The sequence below is a fragment of the Opisthorchis viverrini genome (assembly GCF_000715545.1).
Source record: "Opisthorchis viverrini unplaced genomic scaffold opera_v5_188, whole genome shotgun sequence".
NCBI classification, from domain to species: domain Eukaryota; kingdom Metazoa; phylum Platyhelminthes; class Trematoda; order Opisthorchiida; family Opisthorchiidae; genus Opisthorchis; species Opisthorchis viverrini.
Genome location: NW_008751842.1, coordinates 683,801 through 704,734, shown reverse-complemented (window position 1 = coordinate 704,734; position 20,934 = coordinate 683,801). Strand labels below are relative to the sequence as shown.

General features: G+C 43.2%; 1 protein-coding gene across 1 annotated transcript in view; it reads right to left on the bottom strand.

Annotated features, from left to right (window-relative positions):
- The window catches only part of T265_07788 (hypothetical protein), a gene marked incomplete at both ends in the record, with an annotated part of 33,593 nt that extends 13,121 nt beyond the window's left edge, over positions 1-20,472 (bottom strand). The window contains 5 exons of the mRNA XM_009173400.1: positions 4,659-4,803; positions 7,129-7,211; positions 9,993-10,145; positions 13,090-13,217; positions 19,228-20,472. Coding sequence (XP_009171664.1) covers positions 4,659-4,803; positions 7,129-7,211; positions 9,993-10,145; positions 13,090-13,217; positions 19,228-20,398 — 1,680 coding nt within the window. The remainder of the gene's footprint in view (positions 1-4,658; positions 4,804-7,128; positions 7,212-9,992; positions 10,146-13,089; positions 13,218-19,227) is intronic.
- Positions 20,473-20,934: the final 462 nt, after the last annotated feature.

Sequence of the window (20,934 nt, the reverse complement as noted above, 5' to 3'; positions counted from 1 at the left end):
GACCGGACGGTCTGTATCTGGTGGAGAATACCTGATGACCAACCTGACAAAACTAATTGGTGTGATATGGGACGAAGAGAAAGTGCCTGCAGAATGGTGCATGTCGACAGTTATCCCTATCTTCAAAAAGGACACGCGGACGCTGTTTGAAAACCACCGTGGAAACAGCCTGCTGGCTGTGGCATCGAAGGTGCTCTTTGGTCTTCGAAGTTCGAGTGAACACAGGGAGAGAGTGATCCGTGAAAGCCAAGCTGGGTCCCGTCCTGCAAGAGGACACATCGATCATATCTTCACCCTCCGACAGATTCTGAAACAGCGATACTGCTTCCAGCAACCAACAATGGTTGTGTCTCTCGATCTGAAATCAGCCTTTGAATATGTAGACCATCAGGCACCATGGCAGTGTCTGTGGAGCAAAGGTGTCCTCCATAAATTCTTAACCCACCTTAAGGCTCTGTGCGTCAAGTCCCGCGGCCGTGTGAAAGTTTACGGAAAGCTCTGTTCTGAGTTCACTACATTGAGTGGTGTCAGACAAGGCTGCCCTCTTTCATCTGTCCTCTTCAACATCGTCATTGGTACGATCACGCATGACTCACTACCAGCATCTAATGCCTGTGAGATCAAATTGCTCTCAAAAAAAACGAATTGTTTTGACGTTAGGAATTTCAGTCCCCTCTCCAAACATACGCCAACCGATCCCTAAGCGAAATGCACTTTGCGAACCGCTGATTCTAATCGCATTCTCATTGTGTATAACGTTTAGTTTACGTTTTGCGCTTACAGTGCCTATCTTTTTTACCTGAACATAAACCGTTCTTTGACCTTGTCACCGCAAGTCAGCCACGTGGGTTCCGCCATCTTGTGGCCACTTGAGTAAGTCGATGTGAACTTTGAGATCCCTTCTGGAATTAGCTGTTCCTAAACCGGTGTATAGAAGTCGGCATAATCTCACAATTTGAGGTTTGTAAAATTTTATCATTTCATTATTGCCCTAAAACGTGAGAAGATACAAGGACCGGACGGTCTGTATCTGGTGGAGAATACCTGATGACCAACCTGACAAAACTAATTGGTGTGATATGGGACGAAGAGAAAGTGCCTGCAGAATGGTGCATGTCGACAGTTATCCCTATCTTCAAAAAGGACACGCGGACGCTGTTTGAAAACCACCGTGGAAACAGCCTGCTGGCTGTGGCATCGAAGGTGCTCTTTGGTCTTCGAAGTTCGAGTGAACACAGGGAGAGAGTGATCCGTGAAAGCCAAGCTGGGTCCCGTCCTGCAAGAGGACACATCGATCATATCTTCACCCTCCGACAGATTCTGAAACAGCGATACTGCTTCCAGCAACCAACAATGGTTGTGTCTCTCGATCTGAAATCAGCCTTTGAATATGTAGACCATCAGGCACCATGGCAGTGTCTGTGGAGCAAAGGTGTCCTCCATAAATTCTTAACCCACCTTAAGGCTCTGTGCGTCAAGTCCCGCGGCCGTGTGAAAGTTTACGGAAAGCTCTGTTCTGAGTTCACTACATTGAGTGGTGTCAGACAAGGCTGCCCTCTTTCATCTGTCCTCTTCAACATCGTCATTGGTACGATCACGCATGACTCACTACCAGCATCTAATGCCTGTGAGATCAAATTGCTCTCGGGATTTCCGCTCATACTGCATAGGTTGCGCTGACCCGGCCACTTGCTGAGTATACCGTTCGACCGACTTCCTCGTATGTTCTTTTTGCACAACCACGCAAAGGGTGAAAACGAACCAGAGGAAGTCAAACAATGACTTGGTAGCCAAGTATAACAGCCATTACCGGCGGACTCAGCTGCTTTGATCACTGCCGTCTTCCTGGATGGGGACCACGAGACGGGCCACATCAATGGTTTCAGACATTGTCAGACATGGCCCAGTCGCGTCCTCCATGGCGCTCGTGCATCCAGGCTACTGCCTTCAACGCAAAGCTCTCTTCACAATCCCCATCTAATAGTCAGTTAATATATCTGCATTTATGCACCAATTTATCACCTCCCACCTCCAATGAGAAGCTACCTAGCCCACCTTTCCAAGTCATCGGTGAACGAAACTGTGGTAACTACAACCATTGTACAACAAGTATGCCGTTCTGACTGTTTATAATGATGATGGTAGTCCCGCATTTGTTGATAAATCTCCAGTTGAGCTGTTTAACTTTTAGGATTTTGCGCGCAACTCAACCTAGCCCAACCGATGGCTGAAAACATTCAATATTAATCACTTCTCAGCCTTGAGAATTTCCGCTGCAGTTAACCTCGGATAAACAGAGCCACAGTATATTTGACCCATATAGGGTCCAGAAAAATGGGAACCAAACGGAGCAACTTCACTTCTATCATATTATCTGTAGTCGGACAACAGGTGTTTGATCAGACGCTGTTCTCTAAGTTTGGCAATTAGTTTGCAAGCGTCTCGTCCCCAGTCGAGTAGACATCTTCAGGGTACAATCGACGGTCTCAGAGAATGAATTGATGGCCACCTGATCAACCACCAGTAAACATACCACAACAACCAATATTTGGGTACATTGACCGTTGGACAACAGCTTCAAACTTCTGGGTTTAGAAGTCAAGGAAGGTGCCTTAATTTTTCATAGATTAGCATGAACTTAGCTTTGTAATTTCCGTAGAATAGGACCGTTGTTTTATCGGACTGTCTTTGTGGCTATTTGAACTTGTGATGATACCACAGAAATAAACTGACGCTGTTTGAGCCAACTTCAGGCTATACTTGGCACGCCAGTAGTACCGGAGTAACAAATTTGCTCGAGTGGTTCCTGTACCATAAATTCGCCGTTTCCGGATTGGTCCGAAAATCTACCCACCACCTGACGAAAAACTTTGGGTTGTTGCAAAAATGCAAACGGTTTGTTGTTGAAGGGCCAGACTTCTCGAGTGGATGGAACAGATAAGTAATCCATATGACATACTGGGTTGATAACAACTTCTGCACGAACGAACTGAGAGGACATAACTCGGGGAATGTTAGTGTATCTCAACATTCGTAGTACCAAGATACGATGGTAACGCTACGTACTCATAAAATTCACGACGTATAAGTTGGACAGAATACTTGGTTTAAAAATTGCGGCATACGGTGAAATTACGAATTAAGCATTTGTGTAAAGTGAATTTCCTCTGGAAAGAACGTCTACGGGACTGACCGAAATCGTTCACTTGTGACAGGAATTTTCTTTAAGCGGAATGTAGTCTTTCGTTGGTACGATATATTGATGAAAACCAAAAGATTGCCTTTTGCCGGTTTTCCTGATTGTGAACATGCCTGAAACTTTGTCGTTGTGATTATGTCGTTGTCCACTTCATTGTACGATGTGTTTTTGGCCCCACCGGTCTTGATATAACCGTTTCACGAAGACCTCCTTCACCAAAACGGATTTTGTGAGAAAAATTCACATGCACTGTATGAAGCTGACAACTGCCTCACTCATGAAGCCCAAGTTGGGTGAATTCATCTGTGATTTCCCCATATCCATAACCGTCATCTCTGGGCTAAACTGGTGGATTTTCACGGTGGAACAGCAAAGGGGGCTTCAGCGATTTCTTCACTGCCGTTGTGTTTACATCTGGTACACGGTATACAACGATACCGTCAACTGGTACTCCGTTTTCTCTATGATGGATGCTACTATGTATCGACTAATACAGCCTAGATGAGTAAGAGAGCATACCAAACGAGAATCGGCTTCAAACTATGGTTGTCTACTCAGCATTGGTGTCCGAATGACAAAAAACCGTATCGCGTTTCTTTGTGAGACATAAGAGCACCGTCAACAAAGCAACTCATTTCTACTTGAAACTGTACTTGATCAGTACCAAGCCGATAAGACCCAGCTGTCTTTTTATTAGCTTTTCATGATTACATGTGGAATTTCGGGACTAGACTTATCTGATAGGCTCCAAGAGGGGCGAAACAGGTAGCGGACTTTCTTGAGATTTCATTAACTTTGGCACTAAAAATGCTATCTGTTAATATCGGTGTATTTTCAGATAAAGCCCATAGGTGTATCCATTCAAACAACCTTTTGAACAAAAGTTTTGGGACAAGAAACACGAGAGCATCATCGAGTAGAGCTATTCGGCTAATCAGCAGAAAGTTGGCGCGGCCGAAATTTGATAACCTTGCTAATTCCATCGACTTATCAATCCGCATGGTCATGGTTAGTTTATATTGAACCAAAATAGCACGTTCATGAGACGAGACTAGTTTCAGGATTGAGACACTTCAGTCATCCAGGCTGAAATGTTTCCAGTCACTTTATGTACTGCAATGTACCTACAACTTTTGACCACACAAGAACTGCGCAACTGGACGGATGATTGTAGTCAACGCTTGTCCTGTTGGAGATGCCGATTAATGTAATACAAGGGTAGACTTCACGCTGATACACCCAAATGCAGCCAATAGGCTGGGAAACAGTAAGCCAACAAAGTTGACTTATCGAAGATATTGCAAGATCAATCTGCACGCGCTTTTGCCTATCCTATTTCTTTTGAAATTCCAGAGTCGCCCCACTGGACGTGTACTCGGCTTTAGCAGCCTCGGACGAAACCGGTGTTGACTTGTCCAGCGTTTCCATAGACCCTTTGAATGACAGTGAACAAACCTACCTCTTTTTTCACTTTCTTCGGTCGAGGCCTTGGAATGGAACGCGGAGATACAGCAGCCGACTGGGGTTTTTGACGTTTGCGCAGCTTCAATTTAGGCTTTGCAGGTTCTTCACCAGTTGCTGCCGGTTGATCTGGCAGATCACCACTGGAAGTAGACAGAGGGTTAGGTTTTAAAAATTCTAACTTTCAGGACTTGGTCATGTTCTTGTCGGAATCGCTATCCATTTTTTGTTGATTCCATTGGGAGTTATTGGCTCGCTTAGATTTCGGTGACTGGAATTTCTTGAACACTGATTATTACAGCCTATTGAGTCCGATTTGTCTGAACTACTACATTTTCGCACAGGCATCGCTATGGTGTCTGCTTGATGTGTATTACGGCATTCGACGGTTGATGACAGGATGTTACTTTTTCTCCTTACCATATGTGAAACCTCTTAACCCCCCAGCATGGATCATGCGAAATGAAGATGAAAAGCCCCAGTATATGTGGTTTGTCCCGGTGTTCTATGTTCATTTATTGCAGTTTTACTAAACTACACTCAGAGGATTAGTGGAAGACTTTGACACCCAAATTGAATCTGATTGTTACTTCGTGCGTTTGAGTTCGTACGCTTTTATCAGTGGATTCTGTAACTAAAAATGTAAACAGTCATTCGACTGGCTGCTAGAGTAAGGTGCCGAAGTAATTTCAAGTAATTTCAAGTTTGTGAACTTTGTGTGCACCTTTGTGTTGCCAAACCGATTGCCTTTGATGTGAGCAGCTTTTTACCTAGTTCTGTATCATGGCATCCAGAAAATACACGTTAACATCACTCCCCTTTGAATAGTTGTCCTCTTGTTCTGGAACAATTATTCTAGTGCGTTCACCCCAACTGGGGGAGGCACTGGACTCAAGTTTCGTCCTTATTAGAGCTCATCAGCAGTGCATATAGATCGACACAACCAGGACAGTTACCGAGTCGTCGTTCGAGGCACTGGGCAAACCAGTCACATTGCTCAAGCGTGAACACATTTTCCTGTTCAGATCGGTCCACCGTGCGCTGGTGGATTAGGGCTAACACATTCGCCTTGCATGTCGGATGTCCGAGGTTCGTACATCCGCATGCCTAATGATATGCACTGACGATGAGCTTCAATAAGACAGAAACTTGAGTCCAGGGCTCTCCCCTATTGGCGTGGACTCACGAAAATAATTTTGCCAGAACGGCAGGACGACTGTTCAAACGAGACAGATGTGAACGTGATTTATGCAATTACAAACAGCTAATCGAGTGAATTAGCACAAGAATAATTCACAATTACTGGGTCTCACCAGAACAGTGTGCGTACCGGTTCACCTCCAAGCCACGTAAAATTAAAAAGAAATAATTGTTCAGTTGGAGCACACTGCCGGTGCCTAGGTGCCAGGTTTACGAACCCCAAAAGAAGCAGCTGAGATGCCAGGGTAGGGGTAGAACGACGAATCCCGCGGTCACTAAGCTCGCGTCTTAATCAAAGATATTTCGAGCTCAACCGAAACTAAGCCGCTACATGTAGTGTGGTAGACGTGTTTGAATGGGACCGAACACAAAGCATTCAAGGCTTTGGTAGGCTTTTTGAATGAGAGGTTGACCACTTTCAAAGAGTAGCCGAAAAGACCAGCTATTAGGCTTATCAGGGGAAATAAGGAACAACTGGTAATGAACAGCTGCATGATGTGGACCGAGTTACTCGTTTCCTAAAAGTGATTTTGGCGATTCACTTCGCCAGAACATGCATCGATTAGGCTTCTGCCTGAACATTTTAGGAAATTAGCTTTCCCAGGTATACGTCTTGTGGGAGGACAGTCACTTGTTTGCGTGCGATGTTTCATTATGAGCACGGATGAAGAATATCATCCTTCTTAGTAAATGTTCGCAGTGATAGTTGACAAGATCAAAGCACAAAACACTTATGATAACGAAACCCAAACCACAGAACACAGCTGTTTGAAGCCTTCCTTCCTATTTACACCATTTTGTAAACCTATTCTAAAGAAGCAGACAACTTTGATCTGGGAAATGATCTGTCCTATAACAAGCATTATCTCAGTTAAATCGAACAGAAAGTTCAAAACGATGTATCATAACGGGGTCTGGAATGGAAGACAAAATTCTGATCTCTAGTGTTGTTACTCTATGGCCTTCTCGTGATTTCCAAGATAGCAACAGTTTTCTCCTTCCCTGGGGTGATCCTAAAATTCTTTGAGTCAGGTTACCGTAGTCTTCTCTACGCATATATTGGGCAAAAATATCGACCCGGTGTTTTAACTGAACGACAGCGAATCTAGAACACTACTGTTTTGCAGCTAATCTGCATGCGAAGAGACAGAACTTGCTACACGAGTTCATCATTCTTAATTACCCAGTCTCAGCGAAATATACGTAATGCATAACCTTTTTGCTAAGCATTTAGGAGGCAAGAAACCCATACAAAGTATCAGACTTACCCGCGCTTTGCTCTGATGTAGTCCAAGAGACCTTTGTAGAATAGAGGACTGATTCGCAGGACGTCTCGCCGACGGAAAACATGCTACATAAAGTAAGAAAATTACCATTTTCATAGGTGAATGACGTTGAATTTGATTGTCATGTAGACAGATTATAAGGTAGCCTGTACCTTGATTGCTAGGTTTAATTTCCCTGACGTCATGAATAACAACAAAACCGCCAAGCCCCCTACTCTCATTAAAACATGTATGGGTGGTGGGAACAAAACAAAAACGGAAAACATTTTGACTATGTAGTCCGTGTGAACGGAGGTATCAAAAAGTCTAGTTCTCTCTGTCTTTTGTTTAACCTTTGTTCCACCCGTTTCATACAGTTTACTTTTGCTTTTCAGAAAACGCGAGATTATCAAATGACAAAATGTTGGCGGATCAAAGAGTCGACCAGGCTTTACATGGAATTCATGAACCATACCTGAATAAAAAACCTTGGTGTACACGTCTGGCTAACTAGCTCCTAGAAGAGGAGATATTTTTAGCGAAGACAAACCGAATAGTGGATAATGTTTATTCACATTCATTCACCAATGACATGTCTTTGTGTTGTTTGTCTGGTAAGTCTACATTACTGAGTCTGTCGTCCATTTCTTTCACAGATTATGTGACAAAAACAGTGTGGCTGGCTAGCCCGCACACATACGATTTTTGCAAATTCATGAAATCAGCGAATTTTCCGGAAATGCATGAATTGCAATTTTGAGTGCGCCCAATTTTATCGCTTTCATTTGCGCGCCCGCCATCAGATATTTGTTTGTACAGCACGCATTGCTTTGCTCGGTCGGGCGACCTGCGTATTCATCCCTATCCTTGGCTTCGTGTCTTGAATGGCAGTACTTCAAGCTGACGCAGTTAATCTAACCTAAGAAAGGGATAATGCAATGAGAGCTGGCGGGAAAGTAGAAGACGGCATGGTTGGCAAGACAGCTTTATAGGGTGTGGTTATCTCTATGATCAACCAATTTCGTGCACGCGTTTACCATTTACAAGGATGGTGGAAATAAAATAACGAAAACTTGAGGATGGTGAAATCGAAGAAAAGTTCTCAGAAAGCTACGGGCTACAGAATTGAGAGATAAATATAAAGGAGTTGACTGTGAAGTGAGGCTGAACTGTAAGATGATGACCAGTTGTCTCAAATGAAAGGCAGCTTCATCGTTCGTAAGTCTGCTGAGTGATTTGACGGTGATAGCTTAGTTGTTGCTGACAACAAAGGCAGGTGAAATTCAGAGTAACTGTCAACAAAGCAAGCTTTGTAAACATTGAAGTGCGACCGTCTTGATTGTAAGCACTAAATCACATCTGGAAGATGGAGATATCTGGGGATGACCAATGACGGATATCGAGAATTCCTCATCATCATCATCATCATCATCATCATCATCATCATCATCATCATCATCATCATCATCATCATCATCACCAACATCATCATCCTCAGAGAGAGCAATATCGGTGTTGACACTACTGCTTCATTACTGCACGACCACAAGGTTTATTCAATGGTTTCTAATGTCTTAAAGTAAGAGAGATAAAACAGTTGAAGAAAGGGGACTGGTGCCAAACTTTCGTCACCCAGACATCACTTAGGCAAACCACAGTCCACCTACAGTCCACAGCTATGAGGCAACGAAAGTTTGTGACGGGCCGAAACAGAATGAGATTGTAAACGAAGTGGACTATAACCTGAAAGAGACAAAGTAGGTNCGTCTTGATTGTAAGCACTAAATCACATCTGGAAGATGGAGATATCTGGGGATGACCAATGACGGATATCGAGAATACCACATCATCATCATCCTCATCATCATCATCATCATCATCATCATCATCATCATCATCATCATCATCATCATCATCACCAACATCATCATCCTCAGAGAGAGCAATATCGGTGTTGACACTACTGCTTCATTACTGCACGACCACAAGGTTTATTCAATGGTTTCTAATGTCTTAAAGTAAGAGAGATAAAACAGTTGAAGAAAGGGGACTGGTGCCAAACTTTCGTCACCCAGACATCACTTAGGCAAACCACAGTCCACCTACAGTCCACAGCTATGAGGCAACGAAAGTTTGTGACGGGCCGAAACAGAATGAGATTGTAAACGAAGTGGACTATAACCTGAAAGATACAAAGTAGGTCAATGTATCACTCAACCGTGAACCAAAAGTGGCCCCCGTAATGAAACATGGCGTCATAATTCCAACTATCCTTCTTGTGCCATATTGTTGTTCGATGTTGTTGGAATAATTCTCACCTTATAGTAAATAATCCATGACCCACCGGTGAGTTACGCCCGTTATTCTCACCACATTGACCATAGTAATTTGCTCAAACTCCCAGAATGATGGTGGTCGTTGGCTTGTTCGCTGAGCTGGGCAATTTGATTGCAAACATTTCATCACCAATCGAGATGACATCATCAGTGCGTTGCTGTGGGGGCGTAGTAGTGCGTAGCGGTGGGTTGGTGGTTGTGCAGTTTGTTTGTTTGTTTCTGGTACTGGGGATAATGGACACTTACTAGGCAGCGTGACTTTTTTACTACTTGTGTCTCCAGTTCAGAGTCCAACGGTTTCATTGATTACCTGGGGGTTTTGTCACCCACCAATGCGCGAAGGACTCTGGAGCCACATTTTCCTAGTTTTCATCTATATGTCATACAGTTTCTAACGTTCCAATCGGCTAGGTCTATATATTGTTAGAAAAGCCAAATTCCACGTGCATGTTGAAGGATGAAATACTTTCAAACCACACAAACCACACTCAGGCCCACAGTGCCTAATGATGAATTGCACGCAGTAATTACCTTTGATCCACTGAACAATTTGAGTTGATACCGATGGCGGAGTGGAAAGCTGGGATCTGGTGAGCCCAAAAAGCCCCCGATTATGCGTGCGGGAACCCAACATTCACAGTTTGTGTTAAGATTTTTCACGCGTACCAACGCAGTGTCCCCATCCTTGAATGAAAGAAATCTGTTTTAAGTTGCGTCAATAAAACATGGTAGTGCCAACTAACACACATGGTATTATTTGACGGGTGAGAAGTAAGACAGAACTAAATATGATGATGATCTAAGGCACACAACAAAAACTGTCATTTCAATAAATGTCATTGGCAAACATCTGATAGGTTTTTCATCTCTTTCAACAGCAGAACCGGACATGGGAGTTTTCTTAAACTGAGTACCTAGCCAAACAGTTTCCCGGAAATTGTTGCAGTGCCTTTCAGGTTTTTTGAGATAAGTGCCAGTTCCGGGATTCAGACGCTCTTTGCCTGAAGCCAAGGCACACAAAGTGTGGTTTGTTCTCTCAACATTAAAGCACTTTTTAAATTAAAACAAGCTCCACACATGTGACAAAAGAACTGATCCGTTGACTGAGAAAGTTCACTGAATGAACTTCGTGAGAGTGACATGAATTGCGGGGGTCTGCGTTTGCGAATCAGAGTTGAACTACGCTGATCATTTCAGATGACAGAAAATATCCTTACCGACTTGCAACCCACAATAGTGGGATGTCAAAAAGGTGCAAAAAATTATCATTTGCTTTATCAAAAAAATACTTATTTGCTTTCTTGCTGACAGGAGACTTGACTGCAATTCACAGAAACCTCTTGTTCATGGTCTTCTCCAACCAAGTATGCTTCACAAAAATAGCCTGTCTCAGTTAGGATATGATGAAAACTTTGAACAGCCTGCTCTTGGTTTCTCCCTTCTTGTTACTTATTTGGTAGTTCTAGTCCCCGAATCGTCATGTGCCTTAATTTGTACTTGAACGCCAAATCATACGTACGCAGAAAAACTTATTTGCAGAGTATTCGTCGACAGCCCAAGATCGGTTTAGTCCTTCTTGGGACCCATCAGGCGCAGTCCCCGAGTTTCCGTCAACTTTATGTTCTACTTGAAACCAATTTCTGCTAATTTCGTGCAATTTGGTTTCAAGTAGAACATAAAGTTGATGGAAACTCGGGGACTGCGCCTGATAGGCCCCAAGAAGGACTAAACCGATCGTGGGCTGTCGAAGAGTTTTCAGCAACCTTGTGAGTAGTTTCCTTTATGAAAATATACTGCGAGACCTTGAATATCATGCCAACTGAATTATGAGGCGGCCTGGTGCAGCACATTCAGTTGCCAGAAAACATCACAAACGAGAGATTCAGCTGGGTTCCAGGTGAGTCTCTCGAAAAACCAAATTAGTTTGTAGATGATCGTATATTCGCTTATTTGGGGAGCATTAGGTACGACAGATTATTGTGAATTTCAACTACTTCTCCTGTTAACACCAACTTAACTTTTAATTGAATCTTTATCTCATCGTAAGTAAAATTTGGTGTTTTGGTATGGAGTAAGACTGTTGGGAATTCTGAGATTATGTGTACCAGAGGAGACTCATGAACAGTGAAACCGATGATGTCCTATCCAAAATTTTCTCAGACCTAATTGGTCGTAGTGGAGTATCGATGCCAAAAGTTAAAAACACCGGTTGACTCTCAGCTAGTTTCGCAATTTGCAGACCACAAGGGATCCTACCAATAGAGAGAGAATGTGTTTGTGTATAGCACTGGTTCCTCAAGTGGTAAGCCATATTTGGTCAGTAATCGCAATTATCACAATATAAGGGTTTTTTGCTGCTTACCGCTTGCGACAACTAAGCTTGTTTCTCATGTTGTTACATGTGTTTGTGTGCATGACATTCAGACAACCAGATGATCGCGGAAGAAACTTAGCTGTTTGTGTCGTAGAGTTAGTATGTTGACAATCTTTTCCACTTGCTTCTCAAGGGAAACCGTAAAGAGACACCCGTTAATTAGTGTGATGTAGGAAGTCACCCTTATTCTTAATTCTGACCCATCCACCTGGAACCTTAAGTTGTAGTAGTAGTTATGATTTCCCATACCATGCCAGCGTTAAATTGAACCATTTTGACCGTCCAGAATGCAGGCTTACAACGGTTGCTGAGTCCTTCCAGGTGAGTGCCGGGACTGGTTTCATATTCGCTGTACTTATTTATTTCACAGTAACTTCCGATTGGAAATACCGCGATGAATTCAGACCCTAGGAGTTTGTCCAAAGTCTTCCACAAAGCAAACTGTAGATAACCCAGGCACTGTTAACTCTATGAGGGCACATATATTAGTTCACAGCCAGCCAGTGATGACAAGAATTCGTGTGTTGCAGTTTTAGGGTTTTGCGGGATAAGTATTTTGGTCATAGTCACACCCTTCTCGTTTGAACGGCCATTTTCCTGTTCTGCGGTAATTATCCAGTGAGCCACACCAAAGGGAAGCACTGCACTCGAGTTTCGCTCTCATTAGAGCTCATCAGCAGTGTATATCCAATGGCCGTGCCAAGATTTGAACCCCGGACAATAAAGTGACCTTAGCAGGGTTCCCCATTCTCAAAGCACGCAACAGGAGAACCTAAGAGTTTTGTGTTATAGAATCACTAAGGAGATGCCATGACTGATAAGTGGATAATCTGAATGTTTATTCACTGGGAGTGTAGAAGAACAGCAAAAATTGGTGAGCCCTATAACGTGTCGAACAGATTTAATTCACCTCTTGGTTGTCTAAGCCAAATCAGTGACAAGCACTCGAAATGTTGCGTAATACTGTCTGGTGGTCTTTAAGTGAGGGCCCAGTCCAATCAGGGACAGCTATGTGGAATGAAATGTCGACAACGGGTCAACTTTAGCAATACCCTGCGCACTATTTACGTATTGATACACGGAACTAAATTTTTTGCATTTTACCACTTACAATTCCTTTCAGTAAAATACGGAGGCCGTAACATCACTACTAATAATAAATGGCTAATAATAATAGCGTTCGAGAGTCATAAAGTCCTTTCGAATCAATCTATCTATATACATAATATTTAGATACATATATGGTACGCTCACGTTTAGTGCCTGTGTGTGCACTATGTCGAGGATTGGGAGGGTTAGCATATTCGGCACCTCGGAAAATAGACCGTTGTGACGAAACCGAATGACTGATGTTTCTGGTGTCACACACTTCTGAACAAGGCCTGTGATAAAAGGTATGATAAGATAAAGTCAGCTTTTGGAGACAGTAAAACGGATAATATTCCTAAACAGATAAGAAGAGGAATTTCGCTCACTTGATTTAGTGAAATTTCACTGTTTGTTTGTGGCGTATTTGCAGTAAACTCAGATTGTCATATCTGGTATACAGATGGATATTTACGCAGCGTATACAAAAATGGATGATCTTTATGTTTTTTACGAAAAATATTGTGCTTAGTGCCAATTTTATCTTATCACGTGCTTTATCATGAACCCGCTTTTATATACTCTGTTAATTTTGATACAAGTTTCCCACTTCAATTATATTTACTATATGGTTTTGGGATTATAGTGGGAATGAATGTGCGCATAATGTGAATACAATGCATTTTTAGAAAGCATTAATCCTAAGGGTGTGTATGAGGTCAAACTTCACTTGAATCTTATCTGGATCTCCGGGTCTGATGAGCTGTACACAGTTAGTTGTTGGCCAACCGCATGTTTAACTGACCGATTAAACAACTGCAATTAGAGCCACATCGAGACCAATTCGATTGCGTTGGCAAGCTAACTTGATCATGGTAGACCGCTGCAGGGTCCATTTTATATACCATCACTCATGCCAGAGCATGCTACTAGGACCCAAATAATGTGGTAGACAATTGGTGTGGAAAGGAAGGTGTGTGAAGGAAGGAAAAGAAGTCTAGTGGTTCCCCAAACAGAACTTGAAACTTGGTGACAACCAAACAAACCCTAAGTCATTTTTTTCAGAAGGTCCGTTAGGCCTAATCCTTTATGCTATTTCCTATTTCATCTCATTTCGTATTTCATTCTTGCACATTGACAAACAGACTTGGGATATTGCCAGGATCGTGACTGCTTGTGTTTTCAGAAGAACTGAGCGGGAGATTTTGGACCTTTTCCTGTAACGCTAAAATCATTCTATCATCTAGACTTCCTATGGGCTTTTTAATCCCTTGATAAACGTTTTTTGGCTTGCTGGTCAAACACACCGCTGTAGTCAGACGCATCCAACATTAGGGTGCCAATGAAGTACACGGTCAGTTTTCGACCAGGTGAAACTCTCTTGAACTGTCGACTACTTGGTCTCTTTCCACACATAGTCATAGTCTTCTTGATGACGGTCTGGAATTGGGGTTAGGGTTCGCGCCCGAGTTTGACTGAGGGTTTGAGACCAGGTGAAACTCTCTTGAACTGTCGACAACTTGGTCTCTTTCCACACATAATCATAGTCTTCTTGATAGAGGGTCTGAAATTGGGGTTAAGGTTCGTGCCCGAGTTTGACTGAGGGTTTGGATGCAGTAATTTTCTACAAAAAGGTTAAAGTTGTACGGTAGGAAGAGGTTTTGGAGGATATACGTAATGTACTACTCATAAGGTTAGTGAAAATGCTTCCGCAGCCCACAACCGGTTTTTGCCCTTTTTGGGGCTCATCAAGTCGGCGCAGTTTCCGAGTTTCCGTCAACCTCGTGTCCTAATTGAAACCAAATCGTACGAGGTTAGCGAAATACACTCATTTGTAAACAAATTTGGTTTTACGAGAGACTCATATGGAACCCAGCTGAATCTCTCGTTTGTGGTATTTCCAGGCAATCTGGTTTCAAGTAGAACATAAGGTTGACGGAAACTCGGAGACTGCGCCTGCCTGCTAAGCCGCAAGAAGGGCGAAACCAGTCGTGGGCTGCCGAAGAATTTTCAGCAACCTTATGATTAATGCAACACGTATGTACATGTATCGCGATATCTCGAATACCGTAGCGACTGAAACACGAAGCAGCCTGGTGCAGCACATTCCGTTGCCTGGAGACATTACAAACGGGAGATTCAGCTGGGTTCCAGATGAGAGGGATTCGAGAGTGAATTTATCCACTCCTTCTTGGGTACGAAAGATCAAACTCAGATGGTCGGTAAACAACAAGTGGAGTGTTCTGTGACTTCATCGGTTTTTGACAACACTATAACCTCATAATCTAATTAAGTTCATCCATAATGATACCGCTTTCTCATAGACTTAATTAGACGATATTTATCTCTTTTTGAGGGATGGTGATACCTTATATCTTACTATATGGTCGTTTAAAGATCAGAGCTGATCAGCTGGCTTAGCAGTCATACAGCTTAGATTCTGTCGATGAATGAGCGTACGACCCACGTAAATGGTTGCCGCATTAACTAGGAAACTAGACTAATTTCCACGAAGCCTTTACTCCAAGGTGCAACCCTAATTCGTCTTATTACACACAAGCTGTAGAAGTGCCTGTTTATATGCGAAGCTAGATCCCCAGGCTCATTCAGAGGCATCTCAAATGCCTCTCTCTTTCTTCGGTCGACCTCCTCTGTACACAGTGCAGAACAGCACAACTTGAGGTAAAAAGCGACTCAAGATAGCGGATACCCAGTGGGTCTAATTAACCGGCAACTAAGAAGGGTATTGGTGCCAAAACCAAGGCCCGACAGGGAGTGGATCGGAGCAGCGGTTATTCCATACAAAGCAGGGACATCTGAAATCATTAGAAGGGTACTGAATACGACTAACGCTAGAGTAGCTTTCCAGAAGGGGAAGACTTTGCGCTCGGTGTTGGTGCATTTGAAGGATCGCCTTCCGGTTGATAGGACTCAGAAATGTGCATACAAAATAAAATGTAACGACTGTACGAAGGTTTACATAGGTCAGACAGCCAGGGATTTGCACACCAGAGTCGGTGAACATAAGCGTTCCATTAACAGACCACCGAGAAACGTAGAGGAATACCAGGCGTTAGCCAAAGATTCAGCAATGGCAGGGTATGCTCTAGATACTGGGCATAGGATAGACTTAGAAAATGTGGACATACTGAGACGGGGTTTAAGATTCACACCACAGCGACTGGTGGTAGAGGCGGTGGAAATCGCCAAGCATCCAAGTGTTAATAGAATAGAGGGGTTAGAACATGCAAACGTGTGAAGAGCGGTCCTAGATCAGCCGAGATGACACGAGGCGGTGTGCAATTATCAGCGAAATCGCCTGGGTCCAAAAGTACAAAATCTAAGTAGAGTTAGATCCAGTTAACCACCCCAACCCCATCCCCAAACCATTGTCCCAGCACCCTTGGACGAACACAGGTGAACGAAATCTGTGAACGACCCCAAGAGGAATTTTTCATTAAGGTAGCCTAGACTGGAGAAGCAGGGACGAAAAAATCCGGATTCATCATAAAGACGAATCCCCCCTAACCAATCTATCGTAAATATTAGTCATCCCCACTAATCAACGAACAGGAACATCATACTGAACACCCAGCACTGATCACGTCACTAGTCATAAGGAATCTCACGGACTGGTTCCCCGACTGCCCTAAAACCCAATCAACCTACTTACTTACTCACTTGGCCTGACGAAACTTTTGTGTCAAAAGCGAAACGTTGCCCAGCAATAAATCCACCGATTGTTCACCAAACCCCTCTGAAACGATGACTTCCCAGTCGGTCCCAAACATTTCTCAATTAATTGAAAACTGGAAGCATTATATTTAAGCACATGTTTGTCGCTGAGTGTTAACTTACCGACATTTGGTAAGGCCAGAGTCATGTAAAGGTTTAGTAAGATCTGCTTCGATAAAACCGTCCCTGCAATATAGTATACTACAATCATCCATACACCAGTGGAGTGTAAGTCTAGTAACCTTGCTCATAATGCTCATTTTCCCTAAGGCGATCAGTTTTGGTACTCCATATGGAAGGCCACTCCAAGGCAGGATTTTAATGAAGATATGCATGCAATTAATAATGCCGCTGAGTTACGAAACGCGAGCTGTATATACACAGCCCAAAAAACTGATTTTCAACCGAACATCTCGTTGTCTAAACACCTAGGTGGCGTCATCTCACAAGTGCACATGACGAGAAAAGTTCGTTGGGAAAAACATTACACAAACGATGACCGGGGATTGTCGAGCCACCAAGATGGGTTCTGGAAGATCTTTTTAACTTCATCTTCGAGCGTGACATTACAGTAGTAACGCATAGCAAGTCAGCTGCTGTGACATTTCTTTCGGAATCTCATCAGCTGTTTCTACCGAGATTGTGGTTTATATTATGTATTAAAGGCAGGAGATACAAAAGTGATCGGGATCACACCTCAGAAGTCTCAGTTTCGAGCGCAGAGGAAACATTTTTAAACAAAGTTGCGAAGTGTTTACACAAGGCAACACTACGGACTGGCAGTCTGAAGGTGATTGGGTTAGGCCTATTGTCAGAGTATTGGTCAGGGAAATAATGCCGTCCTTAAAAGATCATTGCTGGAGGTGAAAATGGATGGAAGTAAGCATAGGTTTAAGCCCGCAAAAGTTTACCGAGATTGTCACGGGTATGGGATAGGTGTGCAAAAGAGAGCAGAGAATAAAATAACGAGTATGGTGGTTTTAGCAAGGCAGTTACCCTGTGTTCTAGCATCTGCTTCTGAGTGTGTGATATAAGAATCAAATTATGGAATGTGAAAATTTTTACCAATTTCCATTTGTATACAAAACATGGTTTTCAGATGAACGTGAGTGTGTTGCTTGCTGATACTCTACGCTCCAATTTCCGCATGTCTTTTTTGTTTTCGGCTTGAGCATGGCCCAATCCAATACCCATCACTGGAAGTGCTGAGGAATGTGCCTGAGCAGCTACTTCGTTGTTCTGCCTGAGTATCTGGATCCGCAGATATATGAAAAAGCTTAGTGTTGGATTCCTAGAACGCAGACATCTCACATCTGCCTTTTCTGCTTGAAGCATGAGTCTCCTGATTGATAAATACCAACCCAAAACCACTTCAAGTTGGGGTGACCACAACCGTCATTTTACCTGTGATTAAGGGAGAGATGATACCATAGTTAAAAGGCGAAGTGACTCAGATAGGCTTATGTAGCACATTTTTCGGCCCCAGTTTCCTGCACCTCTCCGTAATTCGAGACGGATATGTTCTCAGGCAACATTGCTTTCAACTGCTCTAAGTGTCTTATGGCATCTTTCAGTCAGACTATTCGGTTTAAACCTCCGTAACAATCTACTAAATGTGACACAATTTTTCTAACCATTGCTCTTAATCAACCCCCTTCCAATTGGCAGCACGTAATCTTGTTCTGTGTAAACACCTGGCAATCTTCATTGAAGCCTCTTGCCCTAGCATTCGAACTACTATACTGAGACCACGTGTGCTCCACTGTGATGCGTTCCCAATCGCCTTTGTGTTGCTGTCCTCTCTCGCTATACAGTATAAACCATCGACAGAAACAGCTGATGAGGTTCTGAACGCAATACCACTGCATTGGCCATGCTGTGCAATGCCACTCTGTTTTGTGGGCTTCTTTCGGCGGAATCACTGTTCTGTGATTTCATGTGCATGTTTCCCTAAATGAGTGATATTCCTCTCGACGAAATGATAGGGCAATATAACTAGGCTTTCAGTGGATTAACTAGAATGGTTTTTCCGCAGATGAGAGGTTTCATTAAATTTACTCAAATTATAGAGAGTACGAACGTCAAAACTGGAAAAGGTGTTCTGCAAAATTGTCAGCCTAACCGACAGTGATATCTGATTTAGGCGGATATTTAATGTTTTGGGTTTTCTCGTCTTGAAGCATCTACAAATGGTTTTGCGGTTGTTTGGCCGATGTTTTTACTGTTCCTTCTCCTGACCGGTTTCATGAGAATCTACTGGCTCGGTTCCGGTATAGCGGCTGTATGGTAACATAGCTTGTGGGCTGGGATAAGGACTGCTAACTGACCACTAGAGCTGCCACATGTGACGAAAAAGAAAACGGCTGTTAGATACTTGCACACTGGATGACTTTCACTTATCCCACTCCTTCCTAGACTCCTAACCACTAGTAGTGATGCTCCAGTGTAAGATTGGTTTTCCAGCGAAAAAAACTGGCCGTGGGTCGACTCCGTCTGCAAGTAAGATAAAAACTGAACAGTTTACATTCACATTCAAAACAAAATCGAAGTGGAAGCAGATAAGTTGCTTACCAGGATAGAATAGTCCATCAATGTCATTGAATGCAATCACCCGCTGATGACAATGTCGTCGGAGTATGCGATTCATCTGATCGCTAGTGGGTCCGATTGGAGGGTTGAGTACTGGAAGTATAAGATTCAGTGGGTATTTCGCCGGCGTTTTTGACCTGCTGTCAACCGAGACCTTTGTCGGTGAACCAAAACCAAGTAACCTGGCGTCAGCACTTGTGGAGGTTGCATCCTTTTCTGAAGTAGGCGTTAAAATATGTCGGGGTTTGGACTGATATTGGCCGGCGGATATAGACCGGCCAGCAGGTGGTGGTGAGATGACAAGACCAAAGTTCACGTCTACTGATTTCGAGCGTGGATCCACCAAACTGTCACCAAATGTTAGCAGTTGTTTTTCGAGTAACTGGCAGTGCCCATAAAAACTCTCCTCTTCATTCATTCTGGGAATTCGTTCCTTGGGTTCAAACTCCCAGTCATGAGGGCTGGCTTCTGCTGACCGTAGTATTACATACTTAGGATGAAGTCGCTTTCGCAGTGCATCCTTGCAACATGGAATATGGTTACTGGGCTTCAAGCGTTTTCGTACAGTGCCTTTTCTTCTGTGCTTACAGGAACGACAAGTGTACCTTTTAAGATACAATCTCGAAAGACTTCCACTAGGGAGCCAAGGAGATTGTGGGCGTTGGTGTGGTATGTACTTTGTATCCCAAGCCCAAACTCCACCCGCAGTTGGTGATTTTTCCATGGACTGTATAGCAACATCTGATGAATCGGAAAGTATCTCTCGTTGGCTGATATCGGGTGACAGGGTAAAGGATTTGGAGTGGTATAGATCAGAAATCGTGGGGTCTGGTGACCTCACTGACCCTGGTGACAACGTCCTGGCACGTTTTTGACCCAAAAAATGGCAGTGGATGCAAGCGCATGGGTGGTCAGCTCCTTGATGTGGAGAAGAGATATTGACGGGAGATAAATGAGGTTGTACCTTGTCCAGTAAATCCTCTTCATCCGCATCCGAGTTGTTATTGCGCTGCAGCCTAACACCAGACATATAGTCTATGTCTGACTTCCAAGCCCTTTTCAAGTACCATCCATCAAACCAGAATTTTCTATTCCGTATATTCAGCAAAATGTACAGCGTCTTCTGGATAAAAAAACTGTACACAAAGCTCATGTACGCCTGACATATGAGCCACCATCTGCTGCCGTTTTGACTAGTATTTTGCAGTAAGTAGGGCACAGTGGGCTGAAAAAGGGAAACAGAGATTCGGAAATCCATTCATCAGGGTTGGTATTATTCGCTACCTCGGGTCTCCTTCGAACTTACGCTCCGTCAAAGAGCCGAAGAAAACTGAATGACATGAGTAGATTGAGGAATGCGGAATGTATTAATACCAAGCACCATGAACGGTTTTTGTGATAAAATTATGCTCACTATGAAATGTAGACAACGATTATTTGCACATGATTCCCAGCCCCTCGGGTTTCTGTCAACACAAGTTCCATTGCAAGTTACCGCATTCAGATCAACACTTAGACTTTGAATCAGCCCATTCCCACTGTGTGGCGAACTTAGTCATACTTTGGTGCACATTTGTTCAACTGAGAACGGTTCTGAGCGAGGATAAGGGTTAGTTTAATCTTTATACATTTTATATATTGTATAGTATTTTATATATTATTATATATTATTATATTATAATATATATA